The sequence below is a fragment of the Cetorhinus maximus genome, chromosome 15 (assembly GCF_964194155.1).
Source record: "Cetorhinus maximus chromosome 15, sCetMax3.hap1.1, whole genome shotgun sequence".
In the NCBI taxonomy this organism is placed as follows: domain Eukaryota; kingdom Metazoa; phylum Chordata; class Chondrichthyes; order Lamniformes; family Cetorhinidae; genus Cetorhinus; species Cetorhinus maximus.
In genome coordinates this window covers 107,986,991-108,011,798 of record NC_135893.1, presented here as the reverse complement: position 1 = coordinate 108,011,798, position 24,808 = coordinate 107,986,991, and the positions used below count along the sequence as shown (strand labels likewise).

General features: G+C 42.5%; 1 protein-coding gene across 2 annotated transcripts in view; it reads right to left on the bottom strand.

Moving 5' to 3' along the window:
- Positions 1 to 24,808, bottom strand: part of vps35l (VPS35 endosomal protein sorting factor like) — a 162,466-nt gene that overhangs the window by 5,648 nt on the left and 132,010 nt on the right. For both annotated transcript variants that reach the window (XM_078559173.1, XM_078559174.1), the window contains 2 exons: positions 24,500 to 24,618; positions 8,993 to 9,139 (listed from right to left, as the gene is read on the bottom strand). In XM_078559173.1, the coding sequence (XP_078415299.1) occupies positions 8,993 to 9,139; positions 24,500 to 24,618 (266 nt within the window). The remainder of the gene's footprint in view (positions 1 to 8,992; positions 9,140 to 24,499; positions 24,619 to 24,808) is intronic.

Here is a 24,808-nt window from a genome sequence, read left to right as displayed (position 1 = left end):
ATAAAAATCTATTCACCTCATTTTAAAGAATGAACCTCATTAAATTATAGAGTTAGTTTATTAACAAATGTCAAAGTTGAACAAATGAGCCATTTCAAATAGTCTAAAAAAACCCATTGACAGAGAATCATAGAATGTTTACAGCACAGGAGGTGGCCATTTGGCCTATCATGTCTGTATTGGCCCTTGTCAAAACCCGAGGCCAAAATTTCGTGGATTCCCCCCTGCTGCTCTCTCCCCCCCACCACCAAATATACCCTCATTTTGTCCCAACTGTTGCCATTTGCAAGGATGTCACTGAGAGGCAGCAGAGCACCAAGGGGGAAGTGTGAACTGCCAACAGTCATGGTCCACACTGGCATGATTGACATGGGCACAAACAGGGATGTCGCCCTGTAGTCAGAATTTATGGAGCTAGGTAGGAAATTAGCAAACAGGACCTCAACAGTAGTAACCTCCGGATTACTCCCAGTACCATGCACGAGTACAAAAATAGGAGAATAAAGAAGCTAAATCCGTGGCTAGAGAAACATCCTTTCCACATCCACCCTGGCAAGACCCCTCAGGATCTTAAATATTTCAATCAAGTTGCCTCTTACTCTTCTAAACTCCAGCGGATACAAGCCTAGTCTGTCCAACCTTTCCTCATAAGACAACTCGCCCTTTCTTGGTATTAGTCTGGTAAGCCTTCTCTGAACTGCTTCTAATGTATTTACATTCTTCCTTAAATAAGGAGACCAATACTGTACACAGTACTCCAGATGTGGTCTCACCAGTGCCCTGTACAACTGAAACATAACCGCCCTACTTTTGTAATCAATAACATTCTATTAGCTTTCCTAATTACCTGCTGTACCTGCACACTAACCTTTTGCGATTCATGCACTAGGACACCCAGATCCCTCTGCATCTCAAGTGCTCTACAATCTCTCACCATTTAGATAATAATGGTTCTTTTTTATTCTTCCTGCCAAAATGGACAATTTTATATTTTACCACATTATACTCCATTTGACAGATTTTTGCCCAGTCACTTAACTTATCTATATCCCTTTGTAGCCTCCTTATGTTCTCTTCATAATTTACCTTCCTACCTATTTTAGGTTCATAGGCAGATTTAGTAACCCAACCATCTGCCCCTTCATCTAAGTCATTTATATAAATTGTAAAAAGTTGAGGCTCCAGCACTGATCCTTGTGGCACACCACTCGTTGCATTTTGCCAACCAGAAAAAAGGCCCATTTATACCGAGGCCCCTGTTTCCTACTAGCTAGCCAATCTTCTATCCATGCCAATATGTTACCTTGAGCTTTAATTTTCCACAATAACCTTTGACACGGCACCTTATCATAAGCCTTCTTGAAATCCAAGTACAGCATATTCACCAGTTCCCCCTTATCCACAGCATGTTACTTCCTCAAAGAGCTCCAAAAAATTGATTAAACTTCATTTCCCCTTCACAAAACCATGTTGACTCTGCCTGATCACCTTCAATTTTTCTAAGTGCCCTGATATAACATCTTTAATAATAGCTTCTAACATTTTCCCGATGGCAGGTGTTAAGCTAACTGGCCTGTAGTTTCCTGCTTTCTGTCTCCCTCCCTTTTTCAATAAAGGAGTTAAGACATAGGAGCAGAAATTAGGCCATTCGGCCCATCGAGTCTGCTCCGCCATTCAATCATGGCTGATAAGTTTCTCAACCCCATTCTCCCGCCTTCTCCCCGTAACCTTTGATCCCCTTACCAATCAAGAACCTATCTATCTCGGTTTTAAATACACCCAATGATCTGGCCTCCACAACCTTCTGTGGCAATGAATTCCATAGATTCACCACTCTCTGGCTAAAGAAGTTTCTCCTCATCTCTGTTCTAAAAGGTCGTCCCTTTATTCTGAGGCTGTGCCCTTGGGTCCTAGTCTCTCCTACTAATGGAAACATCTTCCCCACGTCCACTCTATCCAGGCCTTTCAGTATTCTGTAAGTTTCAATCAGATCCCCCCTCATCCTTCTAAACTCCATCGAGTATAGACCCAGAGTCCTCAAACGTTCCTCATATGTTAAACCTTTCATTCCTGGGATCGTTCTCGTGAACCTCCTCTGGACCCTCTCCAGGGCCAGAACGTCCTTCCTGAGATACGGGGCCCAAAATTGCTCACAATATTCTAAATGTGGTCTGACCAGAGCCTTATAAAGCCTCAGCAGCACATCCCTGCTTTTATATTCTAGTCCTCTCAAAATAAATGCCAACATTGCATTGGCCTTCCTAACTACCGCGTCAACCTGCAAGTTAACCTTAAGAGAATCCTGGACTAGGACTCCCAAGTCCCTTTGCACTCCAGATTTCTGAATTCTCTCCCCATTTAGAAAATAGTCTATGCCTCTATTCTTCCTACCAAAGTGCATGACCTCACACTTCCCCACGTTGTATTCCATCTGCCACTTCTTTGCCCATTCTCCTAACCTGTCCAAATCCTTCTGCAGCCTCCCCGCCTCCTCAATACTACCTGTCCCTCCACCTATCTTTGTATCATCTGCAAACTTAGCCAGGATGCCCTCAGTTTCTTCATCTAGACCATTAATGTATAAAGTGAAAAGTTGTGGTCCCAACACTGACCCCTGTGGAACTCCACTAGTCACCGGCCGCCATCCTGAGAAGGACCCCCTTATCCCCACTCTCTGCCTCCTGCCAGACAGCCAATCTTCTATCCATGCTAGTACCTTGCCTCTAACACCATGGGCTCTTATCTTACTGAGCAGCCTCCTATGCGGCACCTTGTCAAAGGCCTTCTGGAAGTCCAAGTAGATAACATCCATTGGCGCTCCTTTGTCTAACCTGCTCGTAACCTCCTCAAAGAATTCTAACAGATTTGTCAGGCATGACCTCCCCTTGATGAAACCATGCTGACTTTGCCCGATTTTACCATGCACTTCCAAGTATTCTGAAATCTCATCCTTAATAATGAACTCTAAAATCTTACCAACGACCGAGGTCAGGCTAATCGGCCTCCAATTTCCCGTCTTTTGCCTCACTCCCTTCTTAAACAGGGGGGTTACATTAGCGATTTTCCAGTCCTCTGGGACCCTCCCTAACTCCAGTGATTCCTGAAAGATCACCACTAACGCCTCCACTATCTCTTCCGCTATCTCCTTCAGAACTCTGGGGTGTAATCCATTTGGTCCAGGTGATTTATCCACTTTCAGACCTTTCAGTTTTCCTAGCACCTTCTCCTTGGTAATGGCCACCATACTCACCTCTGCCTCCCCGACTCTCTTGAACTTTGGGGATGTTACTCGTGTCTTCCACTGTGAAGACTGACGCAAAAGTACCTATTCAGTTCCTCCGCCATTTCTTTGTTCCCCACTACTACTTCTCCAGCGTCATTTTCCAGCTGCCCAATGTCCACTTTAGCCTCTCTCTTACCTTTTATATTTCTAAAAAAAACTCTTGCAATCTTCTTTTATATTACTGGCTACTTTACCCTCATATTTAATCTTCTCCCTCCTTATTTCTTTTTTAGTTGGTCTTTGTAGGCTTCACAATCCCCTGGTTTCCCACTGCTCTTCGCCGCATTGTATGCTTTCTCTTTAGCTTTTATGCTGTCCCTGACTTCCCTTGTCAGTCATGGTTGCCTCGCCCTCCCTTTAGTATGCTTATTCTTCCTAGAGATGAATTTTTGCTGTGTCTCCCAAATTACTCCCAGAAACTCCTGCCATTGCTGTTCCACTGTCTTTCCTGCTAGGCTCATCTCCCAGTCAATTCTGGCCAGCTCCTCCCTCATGCCTCTGTAGTTGCCTTTATTCAACTGTAATACTGTTACATCTGATTCCAGCTTTTTCCTCTCAAATTGCAGGGTAAATTCCATCATATTATGGTCACTTCCTCCTAAGGGTTCCTTCACCTTAAGCTCCCTTATCAAATCTGCCTCATTACACATCATTAAATCTAGAATTGCCTTTTCCCTAGTGGGCTCCACCACAAGCTGCTCCAAAAAGCCATCTCGTAGACATTCAACAAATTCCTTTTCTTGGGATCCACTACCAACCTGATTTTCCCAGTCTACCTGCATATTGAAATCCCCCATGATCACTGTAACCTTGCCTTTCTTACACGCCTTTTCTATCTCCTGGTGTATCTTGTGCCCCACATCCTGAATACTGTTCGGAGGCCTGTACATAACTCCCATTATGGTTTTTTTTACCTTTGCGGTTCCTCAACTCTACCCACACAGATTCTACATCATCTGACCCTACGTCAAAAGGACAAAAGGACAAAGAACAATCTAGAATAAGAAAAATTAACTGAGGGAAAGCCAACTTAAAGGGGTAAGAATGAATTTGGGCCAAATAAATTGGAGTCAAAGGCTGGCAAAAAAAACGATAGCTAAACAATGAGCTACCTTCAAAGAGATAGTTCAGGCACAGTCAAGGTATATTCCCTCAAAATAAAAAGGTAGGGTAAACAAATCCAAAGGTCCCTGGATGACAAAAGAGGTAGAGATTAAGATGAAGAATAAAAAAAAGCGTGCCTATAACAGATGTCAGGTGGATAATGCTACAGAGAGAACCAGACTGAATATAGAGGGGAAGTCAAAAAGCGAACAAGAGAAACAAAAAGAGAGTATGAAAAGAGACTGGCAAGCCAATATGAAAGGGAATCCCAAAGTCTTCCGTTGGTACATAAATGGTAAAAGGATGGTAAAAGGAGGAGTGGGGCTGGTTAGGGGTCAAAAAGGGGATTTACACATTGAGGCAGGAGGAATAGCTGAGATATTAAAGAAATACTTTGCATCTATCTTTATCAAGGAAGAAGATGTTACCCAGGCCATGGTGAAAGAGGAGGTAATTCAGACACTAGATGGATTTAAAATTGATAAGGAGATGGTATTGATTAGGCTGTCTATAGGTCAATAAAGCACCAGGAGTAGATGAGATGCATCTGAGGGAAGTGAGTAGAAATTGCAGAGGCACTGGCCATAACTTTCCAGTTTTCCTTAGATTCAGGGGTGGTGACAGAGGACTGGAGAATTGCAAATTTACACCCTTGTTCAAAACAGGGTGTAAAAATAAGCGCAGCAACTTAAGGCCACTCAGTGGTAACTTCGGTGGTGGGGAAACTTCAAGAAGCAATAATTTGGGACAAAATTAATTGTAACATGGACAAATGTGGGTTACTTAAGGAAAGCTAACATGAATTTGATAAGGGAAAAATCATGTTTAACTAACTTGCTGGAATTTTTTGCAGAGGTAACAGGGCATTGATGAGGTGTACATGGTACTTCCAAGGGCATTTGATACAGTCCCACACTACAGACTTGTAAACAAAGTTATAGCTCATGGAATAAAAGGGACAGTGGCAACATGGGCACAAAATTGGCTGAGTGACAGGAAACAGAAAGTAATGGTTAATGGATTTTTTTTGGGCTGGAGGAAGGTTTGTAGTGGAGTTCCCCAGGGGGTCAGTGTTAATGTCTAGATCTTGGTCTGCAAGGAACAATTTCAAAATTTGCAGATGACACAAAATTTGGAAGCATTGTAAACTGTCAGGAGGATAGTTTAGAACATCAAAATGACATAGACAAGTTGATGGAATGGGTGGACAAGTGGCAGATGTAATTCAATGCAGAGAAACGTTTTGTGATTGATTTTGGTAGGAAGGACATGGAAAGACAAAACAAAATAAAGGATACAACTCTAAAGGGGGTACAGGAGCAGAGGGACCTGGGTGTATATGTGCATAAATCATTGAAGGTGGCAGGACAGGTTGAGAGAATAGTTAAAGCATAGGCTTTATTAATAGGGGCACAGAGTACAAGAGCAAGGAGGTTATGTTGAACTTATATGAGACACTAGTTCAGCCTCAGCTGGAGTAGTGTGTCCAGTTCTGGGCGCTGCACCTTAGGAAGGATGTGAAGGCATTAGAGAGAGTGCTAAAGATTCACAGGAATGGTTCCAGGGATGTGAAACTTCAGTTATGAAGATAGATTGGAGAAGTTGGGACTGTTTTCCTTGGAAAAGAGAAGTCTGAGAAGAGATTTGATACAGGCATTCAAAATCACTGAAGACGACACTGGTGGGAGTAGTCTATAGGCCCCCTAACAGTAGCTATGCTGTCCGACAGAGAATAAATCAGGAAATAATGAGGGCATGTAAAAAAAAAAGGCAGTATATTAAATCAGGTGACTTTAATCTCCATGTAGATTGGGAAAATCAAATTGGCAGAGGTAGCCACGAGCAAGAATTCATAGAGTGTATTTGGGACAGTTTTCTAGAACAATATGTTCTGGATCTGGTAATGTGTAATGAGGCAGGTTTCATAAATGGTTTCAGAGTAAAAGATCCCCTAGGAAACAGTGACCATAATGTGGTGGAATTTAGCAGTTTGAGAGTAAGAAACTTCGTTCAGGAACATCTGTGCTAAACTTAAATAAGGGTAATTACAATGGAACAAGGGCAGAGTTGGTGGACTGGACTGGGAAAGGAGTTTAGCAGAAAAGATGGTTGATGAACAATGGCAGATGTTTAAGAAAATTGTTCATGACTCAAAACAATATATCCCAGTGAGGAAGAAGGATTCTAGGAAAGGGATATACCAACCATGGTTAACAAAGGAAGTTAAGGATGTTATCAAAGTGAAAGAAAAAACAATGTGGCAAAGATTAGTGGTAAACCAGAGGATTGGGAAAGTTTGAAAAACCAACTAAAGATGACCAAAAATAATGAGGGAGGAAATAAACTTTGAGGGTAAACTAGCAAGTAATATAAAAACAGAGCTAGAGTAAGAGCTTCTTTAATATATAAAAAGGAAGAGAGAGGCCAAAGTCAATATAGGCCCCTTGGAGAATGAGGCTGGGGAAATGATAATGGGGAATCAGGAAATGGCAGAGGAGTTGAATAAATCTTCACGATAGAAGACACCAAAAGCATACCAAAAATATTAAATAATCGTGGGGCAAAAGGGTGGCGGGGAGAAAATAAATACAATATCTATCACTAGAGAAAAAGTACTAGGGAAACTAATGGGGCTAAAGGCCAATAAGTCCCCTGGACCTGATGGGTTGCATCCTAGGATATTAAAGGAAGTAGCTACACAAATAGTGGATGCACTGGGAGTAATCTTCCAAGAATCCTTAGATTCTGGAAAAGTCTCAGAGGATTGAAAAATTGCCAATGTAACGCCCTTATTCAAAAAGGGAGTTAAAAAACAGGTAACTATAGGCCAGTTAGCTTAACATATGTCACTGGGAAAATGTTAGAGTCTATCATAAAGGATGTAATAGCAGAGCATTTAGAAATGCATAATCTAATCAAACAGAGTCAGCATGGCTTCATGAAGGGGGAATCATGCCTGACAAATTTATTAGAATTCTTTGAGGAGGTAACAAGCAGGATAGATAAAGGGGAACCAGTAGATGTAATTAATTTGGATATCCAAAAGGCATTCAAAAAGGTACCACACATAAGGCTACTTAATAAGATAAGAGCCCATGGTGTTGGGGGGGTAGTATATTAGCATGGATAGAGTATTGGCTGACTAATAGACGACAGAGAGCTGGGATAAGGGGGGCATTTTCAGGAACCTGTAACTAGTGGAGTGTCACAGGGATCAGTGCCGGGGCCACGATTATTTACAATATACATTAATGACTCAGATGAGGGAAGTGAATGTACTATCGCCAAGTTTGCGGATGACACAAAAATAGGTGGGAAAGCAAGTGGTGAGGTTGACACAGCGTCTACAGAGGGATATAGACAGGTTAAGTGAGTGGGAAAAAATGTGGCAGATGGAATATATTGTGGGAAAATGTGAGGTTATGCACTTTGGCAGGAAGAATAGAGGAGCTGAATATTATTTAAATGGAGAAAGACTGAAGAAAGCTGCAGCACAGAGGGATTTGGGGTCCTCATGCATGAATCCCAAAAAGCTAACATACAAGTTCAACAGGTAATAGGGAAGGGAAATGGAATGTTGGCCTTTATTTCAAAGGGAATGGAGTATAAAAATAAGGAAGTCTAACTAAAATTATATAAGGCACTAGTTAGACCACACCTAGAATACCGTGAACAGTTTTGGTCTCCTTACCTAACGGAAAGATATACTGGCATTGGAGGAAGTCTTGAGAAGGTTCACTAGGTTGATCCCGGGTATGGAGGGATTTTCTTATGAGGAGAGGTTGAGTAGGTTGGACCTGTACTCATTGGAGTTTGGAAGAATGAGAGGCGACCTTATTGAAACATAAAAGATTCTTAGGAGGCTTGACAGGGTAGATGCTGAGAGGTTGTTTCTCCTTGTGGGAGAGTCTAGGACCAGAGGGCATAATCTCAGAGTAAGAGGTCGCCCATTTAAGACAGGGATGGAGAGGAATTTCTCAGAGGGTAATGAATCTGTGGAATTATTTACCGCAAAGGGCTGTAGAGGCTGGGTCGTTAAGTATATTCAAGGCTGAGATAGACAGATTTTTAATCAGTAAGAGAATCAAGGGTTAAGGGGAAAGAGCAGGAAAGTGGAATTGAGGATTATCAGATCAGCCATGATTTCATTGAATGTCAGAGCAGGTTTGATGGGCTGAATGGCCTACTTCTGTTCCTATGTCTTATGATCATGAGAGCTCTGAACAGAGTAGATAGGGAGAAACTGTTCCCACTCATGAAAGGATCGAGAATGAGAGGCAGAGATTTACAGTAACTGGCAAAAACAACATGAGGAAAACTTTTTTTGCACAGTGAATGGTTGGGATGCAGAATGCACTGCCTGAGAGTGTGGTGGAGTCAGCTTCAATCAAAGCATTCAAAAGGGAATTAGACTGTCATCTGAAAAGAACGTGCAGAATGACAGGGAGAAGGTGGGAGAATGGCACTAAGTGAGTTGCTTGTTCAGAGAGCCGGTGCAGGCACGATGGGCCGAATGGCCTCTTTCTGTGCTGTAACAATTCAGTTATCAAGCATGTTAGGAAATGACAACAGTGATGCATCATAGCTGTAGTCTTCTGTCCTTACCATGATTTTGGTGTCACCAAACCCATGTTTTTGGGCGAGATTCCACAAATTTACTGCTAGTTGATTAAGTTTATTGTTCTGCAGGTCTCCATGGATAACAATACTGTTAAACAAGGATAAGGCCAAGGCACTCTGTCGCTTCAAAGTCTGTAAAATAAAAGGGACATAATATGTATTTCATATTATATAATGAAAACAAATAATCTTTATACCAGGACATAACATCAGGACCCTCTGTATATTGTTCAGGTTGGGTCCAGATATCAAACATTTTCAGAATGGCATTTTTAAAATATATTTGTTTTAGGGATGTGGGCTCCACTGCCAAGGCCAGCATTTATTGCCCATCCCCAATTGCCCTTGAGAAGGCGGTGGTGAACTGTTTTCTTGAACCACTACAGTCCACGTGGTGTAAGTACACCCACAGAGCTGTCAGGGAGGGAGTTCCAGGATTTTGAGCCAGCAACAGCGATGGAACGGCTAATATCAGGAAGGTGTGTGACTTGAACTTCCAGGTGGTGGTGTTCCCACATGTGTGCTGCCCTTGTCCTTATGGATGGTACAGGTTGCGGGTTTGGAAGGTGTTGTCGAAGAAGCCTTGGTGAATTCCTGCAGCGCATCTTGTAGATGGTACACACTGCTGTTACTGTGCGTCGGTGGTGGAGGGAATGAATGTTCAAGGTGGTGGATCAAGTGGGCTGCTTTGTCCTGGACAATGTCAAGCTTCCGAGTGCTGTTGGAGCTGCACTCATCCAGGCAAGTGGGGAGTATTCCATCACACTCCTGACTTGGGCCTTGTTGATGGTGAACAGGCTTTGGGGAGTCAGGAGATGGGTTATTCACCACAGGATTCCTAGCCTCTGACCTGCTCTTGTATCCATATTATTTATGTGGCTAGACCAGTTCAGTTTCTGGTCAATGCTTTTACAAAACAACAATCACTTTGGTACAGGCAGGAGGTGAAATTAACTGAAATTTACTCAAACAGGTACTTGAGCAAATTTACTTCAATGGTAAAACATTCCATCATAAATATTTGAAGTTCGGGAGGACCACACTTGTACCAAAGCTATGGTTGAGGGCCGTAGCTACCGGGAAATGGCAGGCTGTTTGTTGAAATGTCAGGAAATGGATGGGTGGGAACTCAGACACAGCTGCACATGGAGCTGAGTGCTTGGGAGGCAGGATCCACATATAACGGTGGGGCAGGAAGAGGGTAGAGTTTCAACCTTTGTGCTAGCAAGCCTCTCACAAACTATGAATATTTCTCCCAGGTTGCTAGTGGGAATGCCCAGGAGATTAATCTCCTATTCTAGGATGCATAAGTCCAGGCAGTGACGATCTCCGACAAGAGAGAGTCCAACCACTTCTCCAGGACATTAAATGGCACCACCATTACCAAATCCTCTGCCCATCAATATCCTGGTGACTTTGACCAAAAGTTTAATTGGACCAGCCACATAAATGCTGTGGTATTAGAGAAGGTCAGAGGCACGATATTCTGCAGCGAATGCACTACCTGCAAGGCACAACTTAGGAATGTAACAAAATACTATCCATTTATGTGCATGGGGTGCAACTGTGACAAGAGGCTCAGCACCATCTGAAACAAAGCAGTCCATCCAGCACCTGAAACATTCACTCCCTCCATTACCAGCACTTATTGAATGAACTGCAGCAACTCATCAAGGCTTCAACAGCACTTTCAATATCCACGACTACCATCATCTACAGGGACAAGAGCAGTAGCTGCAGGCGAATGCCATCACTTCCAGGTTCCCCTCTGTGTAACGCACTATCCAGACATGGATATATATCATTGCTCCTTCATTGTCAAAATCATAGAACGGCCTGCCCAAAAGCATTGTGGGAGAACATTCACCACAAAGGAAAATGAATTGTTCACTATTGGTTGAACATTATAACCAACGCATTAACTTGAATCAACTATTTGGTGAAGCTGCCACAGAGTGCTGAATAAAATAAACCATCCCTGGAGAATGACTGGCGATGATAACACCTGCCTACATTTATATAGCACTTTTAACATAAACAATCCCAAAGTGCATGGATGCTAACAGAGGAGCTGTTAGGCGGGGTGACCAAAAGCTGTGTCAAAGAGGTGGGGTTTAAGGAGGGAATTACAGAGCATGGAGGCGAAACATCTGAAGGCATGACTGCCAATGGTTGAGGGAAGGAAGTGGGGATACACAAGAGGCCAGAGAAGCTGAAAGAATGGGGCGGTATGGTATTTTACAGTTGGTGGACAATATAGACTTTCAAAGTGGACGAGATACTGCAAAGACCTTTATAATCTTAAATTGTTAGGGCACTAATAGCCAGTATTGGAAAGCAAGGTCAGGGGTAATGAAGAAGCAGGCGTTGGTGCAGGATAAGGTACAGGATTTGGAGGATGGGAGGCCAGCTAGCAGAACATTGGCATTGTTGACTGTGAGGTGATAAAATGCATGAATGAAGGTTGCGGTAGTAGATGGACTGAAGTGGTGGGGGGTGGGTGGCGAAGATGAGCAATGCAATGGAAATGGCTTTATCATTAAGAGACTATGGGGACCAAAGTTCAGCCCAGAACTGGATAGGATGCAAAGACTGTAAACATTCATGGTCAGCAGTGGAGGACAGAAATGGATTATGGTTTTGGCAGGAACGAGACACACTGATTTTTTTTCATGAGATGTGGGTGTCACTGGCTAGGCCAGTATTTATTACCCATCCCTAATTGCCCTAGAGAAGGTGGTGGTGAGCTGCCTTCTTGAATTGCTGCAGTCCAATGTGGAATAGGTACCATGTGGTCTTCATCATTCCAGTGTCTATTTGGAAGAAACTGCGGCTTATCAAAGACAAGCAGGCTGAAAACAGAAAGTTGAAAGGGCACCATGTAGATGAGAAAAAAGAGAAGCGCAAGGTAAAGGAATTCTATTGGGAAGAGAAGCCATTGCTGAGTAAAATTGAGAAAGCGAAGGGTAGTAAACCAAGGGGTTTTTAAGAGACAAAAGATTTGAAAAAGACAAGATGCAGGAGAGCATCAGAAGACATCAGAGGAATAGGGGAAAAACATGATCTGATGCCAAGGGGCCAAATCAGAAGTGTGAATAGCTAACACAAGGGGAAGCGAAATAGATTTTCTCTTTACTTCAGAGACCTTGTTCAATCTTATTTACACCATTAAGACGATATCTTTCAATTTTAAACCACAGCTGTCCCTCAAGGTTCCTCTGGTTTCCATATTACCTCATTAATGATTCTAGTATCAATCTCCACAGCTCCTATAAAGCTTGACATTAACAGGAACATGAAAGTCAATTATTTACAGCACAGTATGAAATGCCATTTTATTTTTACGGAGCTCAGTGTGACTGACTCACATTGATGTGCATGGGGTACTTATTTTTTTTTAGAAAATAAAAAAGCACCAGTTCCGAAAAAAGCTAGGGTCTTGCTCGATGGCTGTTTCCTACAAAAACCCGTGATAAATATTATAACTAGCTGTTCCTGCACATGTATAGAAAATGATATAATAGGAAACTTGAATTATCCACTAGCCTTTATGACCATATTTATCCAGCAGCGAAGAGCACACTTCCTTGGTTTTCCTCCCATGTTGGATGCTGCATCCTGACTGTTGATGGATGGCCTAATTTCAGACACCTGCCAATACTAGAATTGCAACCCAATAACTACTGTCCCCATTGGATCTTCTCTCTCCCTTAGGCAGCAAAATCCCAGAGGAAGTAGCCAGCACCTTTCGGGCTGACATGAGCACAGTGCTGTACTCAGCTTTACATTAGGGCTCCACATTCACTGGCGTGTTTAATTGCATTATTCACAGATTTTTTTTAAAAAACACAATAGGAAAGAAAATCAAAATCAATTAAAAATAATAAGAAACAAGCTTTCACTGAAAGAGTACAGTAGGCAATATTCTTCAAATAATTAAATTATATCACATTCAATGTATAAATAGGCAAAGTACCAAATCCCAGGGGGATAAAAAGAAAAGCTCTTAACAATATATTAAAAAAACATCAGAGTTCAAGTAAAGCCATGAGCCAGAGGGCGGGTCTGTGCCTTTAAATTCATGAAAAAAATCTGTAGGGGACTCCCTTCAGACTTTGAGTCACAGATGCAGGATTTATCCTGTTTCACTAAAGAAATTCTATATTTTTCTTTCTATATAAAAATTAGTCAAGGTAAAAATGTCACATTTAATCTAGTTTCTATAAACTGTTAGCTTAAAGTGATCCAGCCGTACTGTTTGCATACGAGTATTGTTACAACCATGTGAGAGGGGCTAAAAATGGACTCCCTGAATCTACCATTCCAGGTCTGACCATAAGAGGGTTCTTTTTGTGAATTTGGCAAGAACGTGCTTTGCCAATACTGCAGGAGTCCCACTATGTATGCGTTCAGATTATAAACAGTTAATCAGGCAGGCTTTCAGAGTTTAAATAAGAGAACGAGATAAGTTTATTGACCCTACTGCCCAAAAAAAAAACAGGTAAATCGTAACCCTCATTCACACACACAGACACACACACAGAACATGAGGATAGACTTAAAGATTTCTTACAGTTCGTGGAGAAAAAAGAGGAAATATAGAGTTTACTGTCCTATGGCTGGTCTCGATGTGGTGATTCTATGTTGGGGCTGTTTTGTTCAGTTGCCATCCTGGGTATAGCTGTACAGAGTAGATTTCCATGCTTTATCTGCAAAAGATCTTGGTTCACAGAATCACAGAATTGTTACGGTGTAGAAGGAGGCCATTCGGCCCATCCTGTCTGCACCAGCTCTCTGAGCATTTTAACTTAGTGCCAATTTCCTGCCTTTTCCCCGTAACCCTGCACATTTTAAATAGAAACATAATCATCCAATGCCCGCTTGAATGCCTCAATCGAACCTGCCTCCACCACACTTCCAGGCAGTGCATTCCAAACCCGAATTACTCGCTGTATGAAAAAGGTTTTTCTTACTTCACATTTGCTTCTTTTGCAAAACACTTTAAAACTGTGCCCTCTGGTTCTCGATCCCTTTACGAGCAGGAATACTTTCTCCCTGTCTACTCTGTCCAGACCCCTCATGAGTTTGAAAACTTCTATCAAGTCTCCTCTCAGCCTTCTCCTCTCCAAGGAAAACAGTCCCAAACTTTCCTCATAACTGAAGTGTCTCATCCCTGGAACCATTCTCGTAAACCTCTTCTGCACTTTCTCCAATGTGTTCACATCCTTCCTATAGAATGGCACTTAGAACTGTCCACAATACTCCAGCTGAGGTCTAACCAGTGTCTTATATAAATTCATCAAAATCTCCCTGCTCTTGTACTCTATTAATTAGAGTACATTGCTCCTATTAATGAAACCTGGAATACTGTATGCTTTAGAAACAGCTCTCTCTACCTGTCCTGCCACCTTTAGTGACTTATGTGCATAAACACCCAGGTCTCTCTGCTCCTACACACCATTTAGAATAGTATTCTTTATTTTATATCATCCATGTTCTTTGTGTCAAAGTGTATCACCCCACACTTCTCTGCATTGAATTTCATCTGCTACCTATCTGCCCACTCCACCAATGTGTCAATGTCCTTTTAAAGTTCTACACTGTCCTCCTCGCAGTTTACAATTCTCCCAAGTTTTGTGTCGTCCGCAAACTTTGAAATTGTCCCCTGCACACCAAGATCTACATCATTTATATATATATCAGGAAAAGCAAGGGTTCCAATACTGACCCCTGGGGAACTCCACCACTTCCAGCCTGTAAAATACCCATTAACCATTACTCTCTATTTCCTATCCCTCAGCCAATTTTGTACCCACTTTGCTACTGTCTCTTTTATTCCATGACCTATAACTTTCCTCAAGTCTGTTGTGTGGCACTGTATCGAACACCTTTTGGAAGTCCATATACACCACATCAACGGCCTTTCCCTCATCAACCATCTCTGTTACCTCTTCAAAAAACTCCAGCAAGTTAATTAGACATGATTTTCCTTTATCAAATCCATGCTGACTCTTCAGAATCAATCCACATTTTTCCATGTGACTATTAATTCTATCCAAAATAATTGTTTCTAGAAGGCTCTCCACCACCGAAGTTAAACTGACTGGCCTGTAATTGCAGGGCAGATCTTTACAACCTTTTTTGGACAAGGGTGTAATGTTTGCAATTCTACAGTCCTCCGGCACCTCCCCCGATCCAAGGAACATTGAAACATTGCCAGTGGCTCTGCAATTTCCATTCTCACTTCCTTCAATATTTTTGGATGCATCTCATCCAGTCCCAGTGCCTTATCAACTTTAAGCACCGACAGCTTATCCAACACCTCCTCCTCATCAGTTTTAAACCCTTCGAGTGACTGAGTTTCCTCCTCTGTCACCATGGCCTGGGCAGCATCTACCTCGTAGATAACGACAGATGCAAAGTATTCATTTAATACCTCAGCCAAGCCTCTTGCCTCTATGTGTAAATCCCCTTTTCGGTCCCTAATTGGCCCTATACCTCCTTTTACCACCCTTTTACTATTGATGTGCTTATAGAATACTTTGGGATTTCCTTTTATGTCAGCTGCCAGTCTTTTTTCATAATCCCTCTTTGCTTCTCATATTTGCTTTTTCACATCCCTTCTGTACCTTCTGTATTCAGCTTGGTTCTCAACTGTATTTGCTACCTGACACCTGTCATAAGCACACTTTTTCTTCTTTAACTTAATTTCTATCTCCTTTGTCATCCAGGGAGCTCTGGATTTGTTTGTCCTACCCTTCCCTTTTGAGGGAACAGACTTTGATTGTGCCCAACCCATCTCCTATCTGAATGTAGCCCATTGTTCAGCTACTCTTTTTCCCACCAACCTTTGGTTCCAGTCTATCCAGCCCAGTTCCGTTCTTGCCCCATTGAAGTCCGCTCTGTGCCACTCTGGGTTAACCACTGTGATTTTCCACCGTCATCCTAAACCTTATGATACAATGATCACTGTCCCCCAAATGTTCCCCCACTGTCACTTGATCTACTTAGACCACCTCATTCCCAAGAACCAGGTCTAGCACTGCCTCCTTTCTTATTGGACTAGACACATGCTGCTGTACGAAACTCTCCTGAACATAATCTGGGAACGCTTGTCCCTCACTGCTCCTTACACTACCACTATCCCAGTCTATATATGGGTAATTAATGTCCCCCATTATAACTACTCTATGATGTTTACACCTCTCTGTAATTTCCTTGCAGATTTGTTCCTCTATATCCTTCTCACTAGCTGGTGATCTATATATTACACCGAGCAATGTAATTTCACCCTTCTTATTCCTTAGCTCTAGCCAAATCAATTCTGTCCTTGAATCCTCTGACACATCCTCTTTCTCCAGTACTGCAATACTCTCCTTAACCAAAAACTCCACCCCTCCTTTTTTCCCTTGTCTATCTTTTCTGAACACTTTGTAACCAGGAACATTTAACACCCAGATCTGCCCTTCCTTAAACCAGGTCTCCGTTATCGCCACTACATCATAATCCCACAAGACAATGTGTGCCTGTAACTCCCCAATTTTATTAACTATACTCTGTGCATTCACATACATGCAGCGTAACCCTGATTTAGACTTCATTACTTATTCCCTTACTCCGACTCCACCTATTAACTTACTATTCTCTATTTTAGTGCTATCTGCCTCTTCCAGCATTCTGTGAACCCTGGTATTACTTTCTAATATTCTCTCCTGGTTCGCACACCCCTGAGTTAGTTTAAACCCTCCTAACAGCACTAGCAAACAACCCGCAAGGAACTCAGTCCCAGCTCAGATGCAACCCGTCCGGCTTGTACAGATGTCATCTCCACCAGAGCCAGTCCCAGTTCCAGTGCCCCAGGAATCTAAAGCCCTCCTTCCTGCATCATCTTTCCAGCCACGCATTCGTCTATCTTATCTTCCTATTTCTGTACTCTCTGGCATGTGGCATTGGGAGTAATCCGGAGATTACTACTTTAGAGGTCCTGCTTGCTAATTTTCTACCTAGCTCCCTAAATTCCGATTGCAGGACCACAACCCCCTTCCTACCTCTGTCGTCAGCACCAATGTGGACCGCGACCTCTGGCTGTTTGCCCTTGCCCACAAGAATATCTTGCAGTCATTCTGTGACATCCTTGATCCTAGCACCAGGGAGGCAGCAAACCATCCTGGAGTCACGTTGACAGCTGCAGATACACCTGTCTACTCCCCTAACTAAAGAATCCCCTATCAGCACTGCCCTTCTGCCCTTCTTCCTCCCCTCCTGTACAGCTGGGCCACCTGTGGTGCCACAGACTTGACTCTTGCTGCACTCCTCCAAGGATCCATCATCCTCACCGATAACCAGAATGGAAAACTGGACAGCAAGCGGGACCTCTGGGGACTCCTGCACTACCCGCCCGTTTCTCTTGGACTGCCTGGCAGTCACCCATTCCCTATCTGCCTGTCTGCCTCTTACTTGTGGTGTGACCACCTATGTGAACATGCTATCCATGTAGTTCTCTGCCTCATGGATGCAGCCCAGTGACTCCAGTCGCTGCTCAAGCTCTGAAACGCGGAGCTCAAGCTTGTGCAGCCGGTGACACTTCCTGCACGTGGGCTGGTCTGGGTCACGAGAAGTGTCCACGACTCCCCACATCACAGCACATGCATTCTGCTTGGCTAAGCTATCCTGCCATGCCTTAACCTTAAACTTTTAAATCACATTTTTACTTAAACTTTAGTTACTTTTACTTACTTGAACTTACTTTAACCTTACTCTTACTCTTGTACCATTAACTATAAACTGGAAATTAGTAGAAAGTAGAAATTCTTCACCCTTACTCACAAATCAGCTCCCTCTCCTGTGCCTCTACATTCTTACTTTCCTGTTTTCAAACTCCCGACCATCTCTCCACTTGGCCCCTTCACCTCTCGGCCCTTTTGCTGCCCCGGCCTCTCACTGTTTTATCTCCTAAACTCTCGCTGTTTTATCCAAGTAGAAAATTATTTTAGTTTGCCCTACTTAATAAACCTCACCAAAAAGTACAGTTTCTACTTTATTTTAAATCTTAGGATTAGAATAAAATTTAAACACTTAGTAGACACTCACCAGATACTCACCAAACAGCTCGCTTCTTTCCTGTGATGTCACAATTTGTTTTTTTCATTCTCCTTTCGAACTCAGCATGGGTCAGTGCCAACTGACAGGTCCACCTCTCCGATTGCTCTTCCTGAAGGCGAGTGATCAGTTTATTTCTCTTCTCAGAAATATCCATGCACAGCAATCACGAGAGAGAGACCTGGCTCTTTGCAGCCTTACAGAATATCCTTCCGATTTCTTTTCTGAATTGGTAAACAGTTCTTAAAAAGCCTTGCTGACTGTACATTCCAGAGGAATTCGATTACCATGTCTGCTGCAGCCAATGGGCTGTAATTACATTTTCGATGAAGAGTAAAAGTGTAAAAGTCAACAGGAGATGGGGTCTTCGCAGATGGGGTGGGTGGGTTTGAGAGTCTGTTCCTTTTCATCCCCATTTGGGTGGAAAGCAAATTGCATATTTTGCTGGTTGGCAGTCTGTCTACTGTCTTAATGTGACTACAGTTTTTTAAAATCCAGCTATAAAAAAGGCATTAGAAATTGTATCTTTTTCTAAAAAAAACGCATCCTCATAACAGTATGAATACACACCATTCAATCTAAAACCCTCAATGTTAAACCACATCAAGTATGCGTCCCATGCTGTAAAAATTTTATAGACTGCTCCCAACAGACATTTGAATCACACTTGTCTTTTTGCTTCAGAAATAGTTTCGCTCCAGTTTGTGGAACATTTTTGTGTTACTGTAGCAGTACGGTCCCTAGTTCCCCAATGTACAATGTTATCTCCAAATGTAGGATTCCCACCTTTGAGAATGAAATACTGCTGCAGGAAATATATCACAGGAGAGGGCATCTTTTTTCCACAGCGCAAACATAAGGTGCCCAAGGGAACAGCTAGGAGAGCATGGCAGCAGATGGCAATGTGCATTATGGTAAGCAGCACAATACAAAGTACTTGAATGTAGTACTGCAGGAAGTTTAATGATCTACCCAAAAGGGGTAAAGTCTGTCGGTGTTTGAACAGCTCTTATGATATGCAACTAGCAGCTGTAACTTGTCGCCATTCAGTTCTTGTGAGATTTTCCATCTGCTCATTACAGATAATTTAATCTGTGCACCATCCTCTATGTCCCTTGCTCCATACCCCTTCCTTCGACTCAAGCAGGCAAATGTTATGGGTCAAATGGGTCACTTTGAAAATAAAAGGTCGCCCACTTAAGACAGAAATGAGGAGGATTTTTTTCTCGCAGAGGGTCAGGCGTCTTTGGAACTCTCTTCCTCAAAAGGCAGTGGAAGCAGAGTCGGAACATTTTTAAGGCTGAGCTAGATGGATTCTTGATAAATAAGGGGGTGAAAGGTTATGGGGGTGGGTGGGAATGTAGAGAAATCAGGTCAGCCATGATCTTATTCAACGGGAGAGCAGGCTCAAGGGGCCGAGTGGCCTCCTCCTGCTCCTAATTTGTATATGTGTATGTTATCCTGTTAACATCCTTACCATAAGTCCTTGTGCATGCTCCACATGCCTGATCACATGTACGTGCCTGTGCTCAGCATCTCACATTAGGTCACAGTATTGCTTGTCTGTATGTTTTAAGTCTAACAGAGTTCTCTGTTCTAATAATTGCCTCTGTTTTTGCAGGCATGGTCAGTGAAGAACCTTAACAGAAGCAGTCTCTAAACACTTCACCTGGCACTGTGTCTGACATTTACTAACCTCAACGCAAGCATTTTCTGAAGGAGGTTGATAGTCCATTTGAATATAGTTGATTGGGTGATGCACAGGGAGTATTAGAAACATAGAAAATAGAACGAGGAGTAGGTCATTCGGCCCTTCGAGCCTGCTCCGCCATTCAATATGTTCATGGCTGACCCTCTATCTCAAAGCCGTACTCCCGCTCTCTCCCCATACCCCTTGATGCTCTTAGAGTCTAGAAATCTATTTCCTTCTTAAATATTTTCAGTGACTTGGCCTCCACAGCCTTCTGTGGTCAAGAATTCCACAGGTTCACCACCCTCTGACTGAAGGCCATGTATTTGCCCACTCACTCAACCTGTCTAAATCATCTTGAAGCCTCTTAACATCCTCCTCACCACTTACATTCCCACCTAGTTTTGTGTTGTCAGCAAACTTGGAAATATTACATTTGGTTCCCTCATCCAAATCATTGATATATATTGTGAACAGCTGGGGCCCAAGCACTGATCCCTGAGGTACCCCACTAGTCACCGCCTGCCACTCCGAGAAAGTAGAAGGTAGTATGGAAAGAACAGGAGGCTCCTTACTAGAAGACAAGGTTGCATTTTCCACAGCTATTAATGCAAGTGATTTCTGATCTACAGAGCATATAGATGGTTGGGATTTGTGAAGGAAAGTCCTTCCAGCTTCCAACACATGGCAGTTCGTACAGTGGAGTCTCACACATGTGGGTTGCTACTGCACAAATTCTAAAGTGTGCAGTTGCCTTAGAGTGAGGGGCAACCCCAGGAACATTCACCACCTACTGCACTGCCCTAACAGCACACAACATTGAAAGAGTCTTTGCGTCCCTTCTGAATACTTAGACCGAAGCTACAAAGGTTTTGCACAGAATTATATTAGTTCTTCCTTGGACATGTTACCAAATCAGCTTGGTTTAATAGACAAAGTTATGGATAGAAACTTTGACAATGTTATCACTACAATGGGGACTACTCCCACATAGATCACAAGGCATAGTAACACAGAGGCTTCCAGCAGGATAGAACTGCAAAGGAGAAAATCATCAGTCATGACAGAAATTCTGCCCCGCCTCAGAATCCAGTATACAGTTACAACCAGGCTGAATCTACATTAGTTTGAAGGTCAGAGGCTAGGAATCCTGCGATGAATAATTCACCTCCTGGCTTCCCAAGGCCTATCCACCATCAACAAGATATAAGTCAGGAGTGTGATGGAATACTCTCCACTTGCCTGGATGAGTGCAGCTCCAACAACACTTAAGAAACTTGACACCATCCAAGACAAAACAGCCTATTTGATTGGCATTCCATCCACAAATATTCACTCCTTCCACCACCGATGCACAGTAGCAGCAGTGTGTACCATCTACAAGATGCACTGCAAGAACTCACCAAAGCTCCTTAGACAGCACCTTCCCAACCCATGACTGTTACCATCTAGAAGGGCAAGAGTAGCAGATAGATGGGAACACCGCCACCTAGACGCACCCCTCCAAGTCACCATCCTGACTTGGAAATTTATCACCGTTCCTTCACTGTCGCTGGGTCAAAATCCTGGAACTCCTTTCCTAACAGCACTGTGGGTGTACCTACACCACATGGACTGCAGCGGTTCAAGAAGGCAGCTCACCACCACCTTCTCAAGGGCAACTAGGCCCAGCCAGCGAAGCCCACATCCCATGAATGAATTTTTTAAAAAACTCTTTTCCAATTTTGGGTCTTATTCTTCAGTTTCTGCCAAGCCTTAGCCACAGAGCATGTGCTAGGATCGAAAGCTGATGTCAGGAAATTGTTGAAAAAATAGGAGCAAGTTATTTGCAAGACAGAAGTGTATCAAAATATCTGCTTGTTGGATATGATAGTTGGTAGATTCCTCAAATCTCAACAGAGGCAACTGAAACCCTCTCCAAGGATGAGGGATGAGTTGATCTTGAAATATTCTGGGTACCTTCATTTCTTCAGAGGTTACCAGCAGTATCATCCATGACGAGGATCTACATCTGGTCTGCAAATTGACTACCAAAATAATTACATCTTCCAAGTAGACTGCATCATCTAGTTCTTAGAGCCATAATGGGATAGTAGAAGACTGTTTGGCCCATCAAGTATTGTTGGTTCATTGTAGAACAATCCAGTCAGTTCCATTCCCCTCCACTCTACCCTCATAACCCTGCAAGTTTTTTTTTAAGTGCCCAATCCAACTCCCTATTCTTTCACAGACACTATCAACTGTTCTTCTGCATGTATTTTGAGTGTTGAAATCTAGTGGGGGGTCTTTTCAGGTCGGATTCTGTATCAGCTGCTGGAACTGGAACTTATTGTTGCTACCTCTCATGCATTCTTTTCTGAATTGTCTCATTAAAGAGTGGGAGCAGATCCCTTTAGGCAAGCAGTTTCCCATTTTAGATTCAGCCTTAGCAATTGTTAATAAAGGCTGCTGAAAACTTGTTTTTCTTCCTTTCATTTTAAAGTTCTGATTAATGTCACACTGACCAAAGTTAAGTTCAAATAGGGATATTTTGTAAATCTACTATTGGAAATAGTATTTCGTTTTCATCTATGTTCCTTGGACATTGGTAATATAGGCAACAAACATTTTAGATTTTTGTAAATGATTGTCAGCCATGGTTCAGTGGGCAGCGCTCTCACTTCTTGAGCCATAAGGTCATGCGTTCCTATCCCATTATAAAGATTTGAACACAAAAATTCTAGGTTGACATTCCTGTGCATCACTGAGGGAATGCTGCACTGTTGGAGGTGGCATCTTTTGGACAACCGTTAAAGCATGTCCCAGTTAGTGTCTCATGCAGAAGTAAAAGATCCCACTAAAGAATAGGGGACTGATTGCCAGTGACTCATTCAATATTTAATAACCCTCTAGCAACATCACTAAGAAACAGATCATCTGGTCATTATCACATTGCTGTTTGGGGGAGCTTGCTATGCGCAAATTGGTTGCTGTGGTTCCTACAATAGTGACTCCAATTCAAAAGTACCTCATTGGCTGTAAAGTGCTTTGGGACATCCGGAGATCTTGAAAGGTACTATAGAAATGCAAATCTTTCTTTTGATACAGCATAAAGCATAGGGGAAAAAAAGCGTGGGCCTGATTTTCGCAGAGTTGGGATGAATCCGGCAGGACCCGAATGTGGAAGTCCCGCCCTCATTTCAAAGGGATCGAATTTTTGCCAGCAAGGTAAGGGGACGGGGGCACAATTTATACAGGCAGGGAACCTCAACTCAACAGGGTCATTTGAACTTATTGCCCAGTTCAAATAGACTGCGTTTCAGCTGTCTTTAACCCACGGTGTGGAAGTCACAAATTAACGGAATAGACATAAATGCTCTTAAAGGGCAGTTAAGCTCTGTTTAAGTGTCATGAACTGAAGTGTTTAAAATCCCCCACTCTTTAAACTTCGGATAAAATAACAGGCTGAAGCTGTCAGTGAGAGTTAAAACTACTGTTTGCTGGACTGCTTCGATTGACAGGCCATTTGATGTAGGTTAGAAAAAAATGATCACCTGTTCCACAGTTTCAATATAGTTCTTTGATGACATTTCCCAAGGGCTGTTATTATATCATTATGAATGCCTGGTTGAGTTTCAAAAGCTACAAAAGCATTATCTCAGCAGGGGTATGTGAGTTTATAGTTTGATTGACAGTTTAAATAGGCTATATTTGATGTGGTTACTGAATAGAAGTGTGTTTGTTTTTATAACAGATTGACCACATGACGAGATTTAAAAGCTTTGAATGTGTTTCGTGATTGGGATTCTTTTCACTATTAAGTGCGTATGAATGAGGGCTATATTAGATTGTTAGAAGTTTATTTTCATCTCCACATGGCTCCTGAGGTCTGCCAATTGTGGATTCTGGAGAGGGCTATGGAGGGGGCATGAGGGGCAAGGACTAGAGGGCCTACCACCTTCTGAAACAACTGGACAAAGACCCAGAGAACCGAGATGAGCTTGCTAACCAACCCGCCTTGGCACTTGCCTGCCGCCTTGGCCATTTACAATCTGCTTCTGGGGTCAGTCAGTCCAATTCTATCCTTACCCCCACCTCCCTAGAGCGAAAATTGGTCCAACAGGTAAGGCCCTTTAAGCTGAAGCAGGTCTGCTGAGTTGGGAAATTTCACTATCCATCTTGGTAGCAAACATCTGACCTGATAACTCCATGAGAACATTCCAAATGCAGAAAGGGCCGGGAGGGGGGGAATCAAATCATTACATTTTTTTTGGGACAGGGCATCTCAAAAGGGACAGGTTTCACCGAGTCTCTCAGTTGCACCACCTTTGTTTTGTAGAGTATGAGCAAAGATTATTAAAAGAAAATTGTGAAAGCTGTAGCCTCAAATTATTCATCTCTTAAAAAATACATATTCTAAACAATTCAGAGAGTGTTAGAACTGATCTGCAGAAAAATCTAACTGTTACCATAAGCTCCAATGAGTAGCTCCTAGCTGGCTCATACAAGCAGCCAATTTCAACCCCTGTCAAAAATTATGAATATGAGGGCAGTACTGGGTCAGTAACTTGAAAAATAAAGAAGCATTGTGCACTGTCCAACATATTACACATTTTGTATAAGATGTCTAGCCTGTACAATGATGCATGACCAAGGCTAGCTTTCATGATGTGCTTTAAATAAATTGTATTAAAACCATACTGTTAACTTCAGATGATTAATACCTCATCTTTTCCAAGAGTCTTGAGATGGTCCAAGATTTGTCCAATCAGAGTTTCAGAAAGCTTATTAATTTCAGCCAAGAATTTGGGGTCACTTCCGTAGAGGTTATCATTGGAATCAACTGCAACGCAAGAGAGTTTTAAGATAAGCTTTACAACATGATTCAAATCACATTTCAACAGTAAAATGCTGTTGTCAGACAGACAACAGATACTATACCAAATCCCTCAGCCTCAGTGTTTAGTTGCTTCATTAAATGGATAGTGCATCTATCTTGTGTAAATTCATTCACAGTGCCATATCATGTGTAT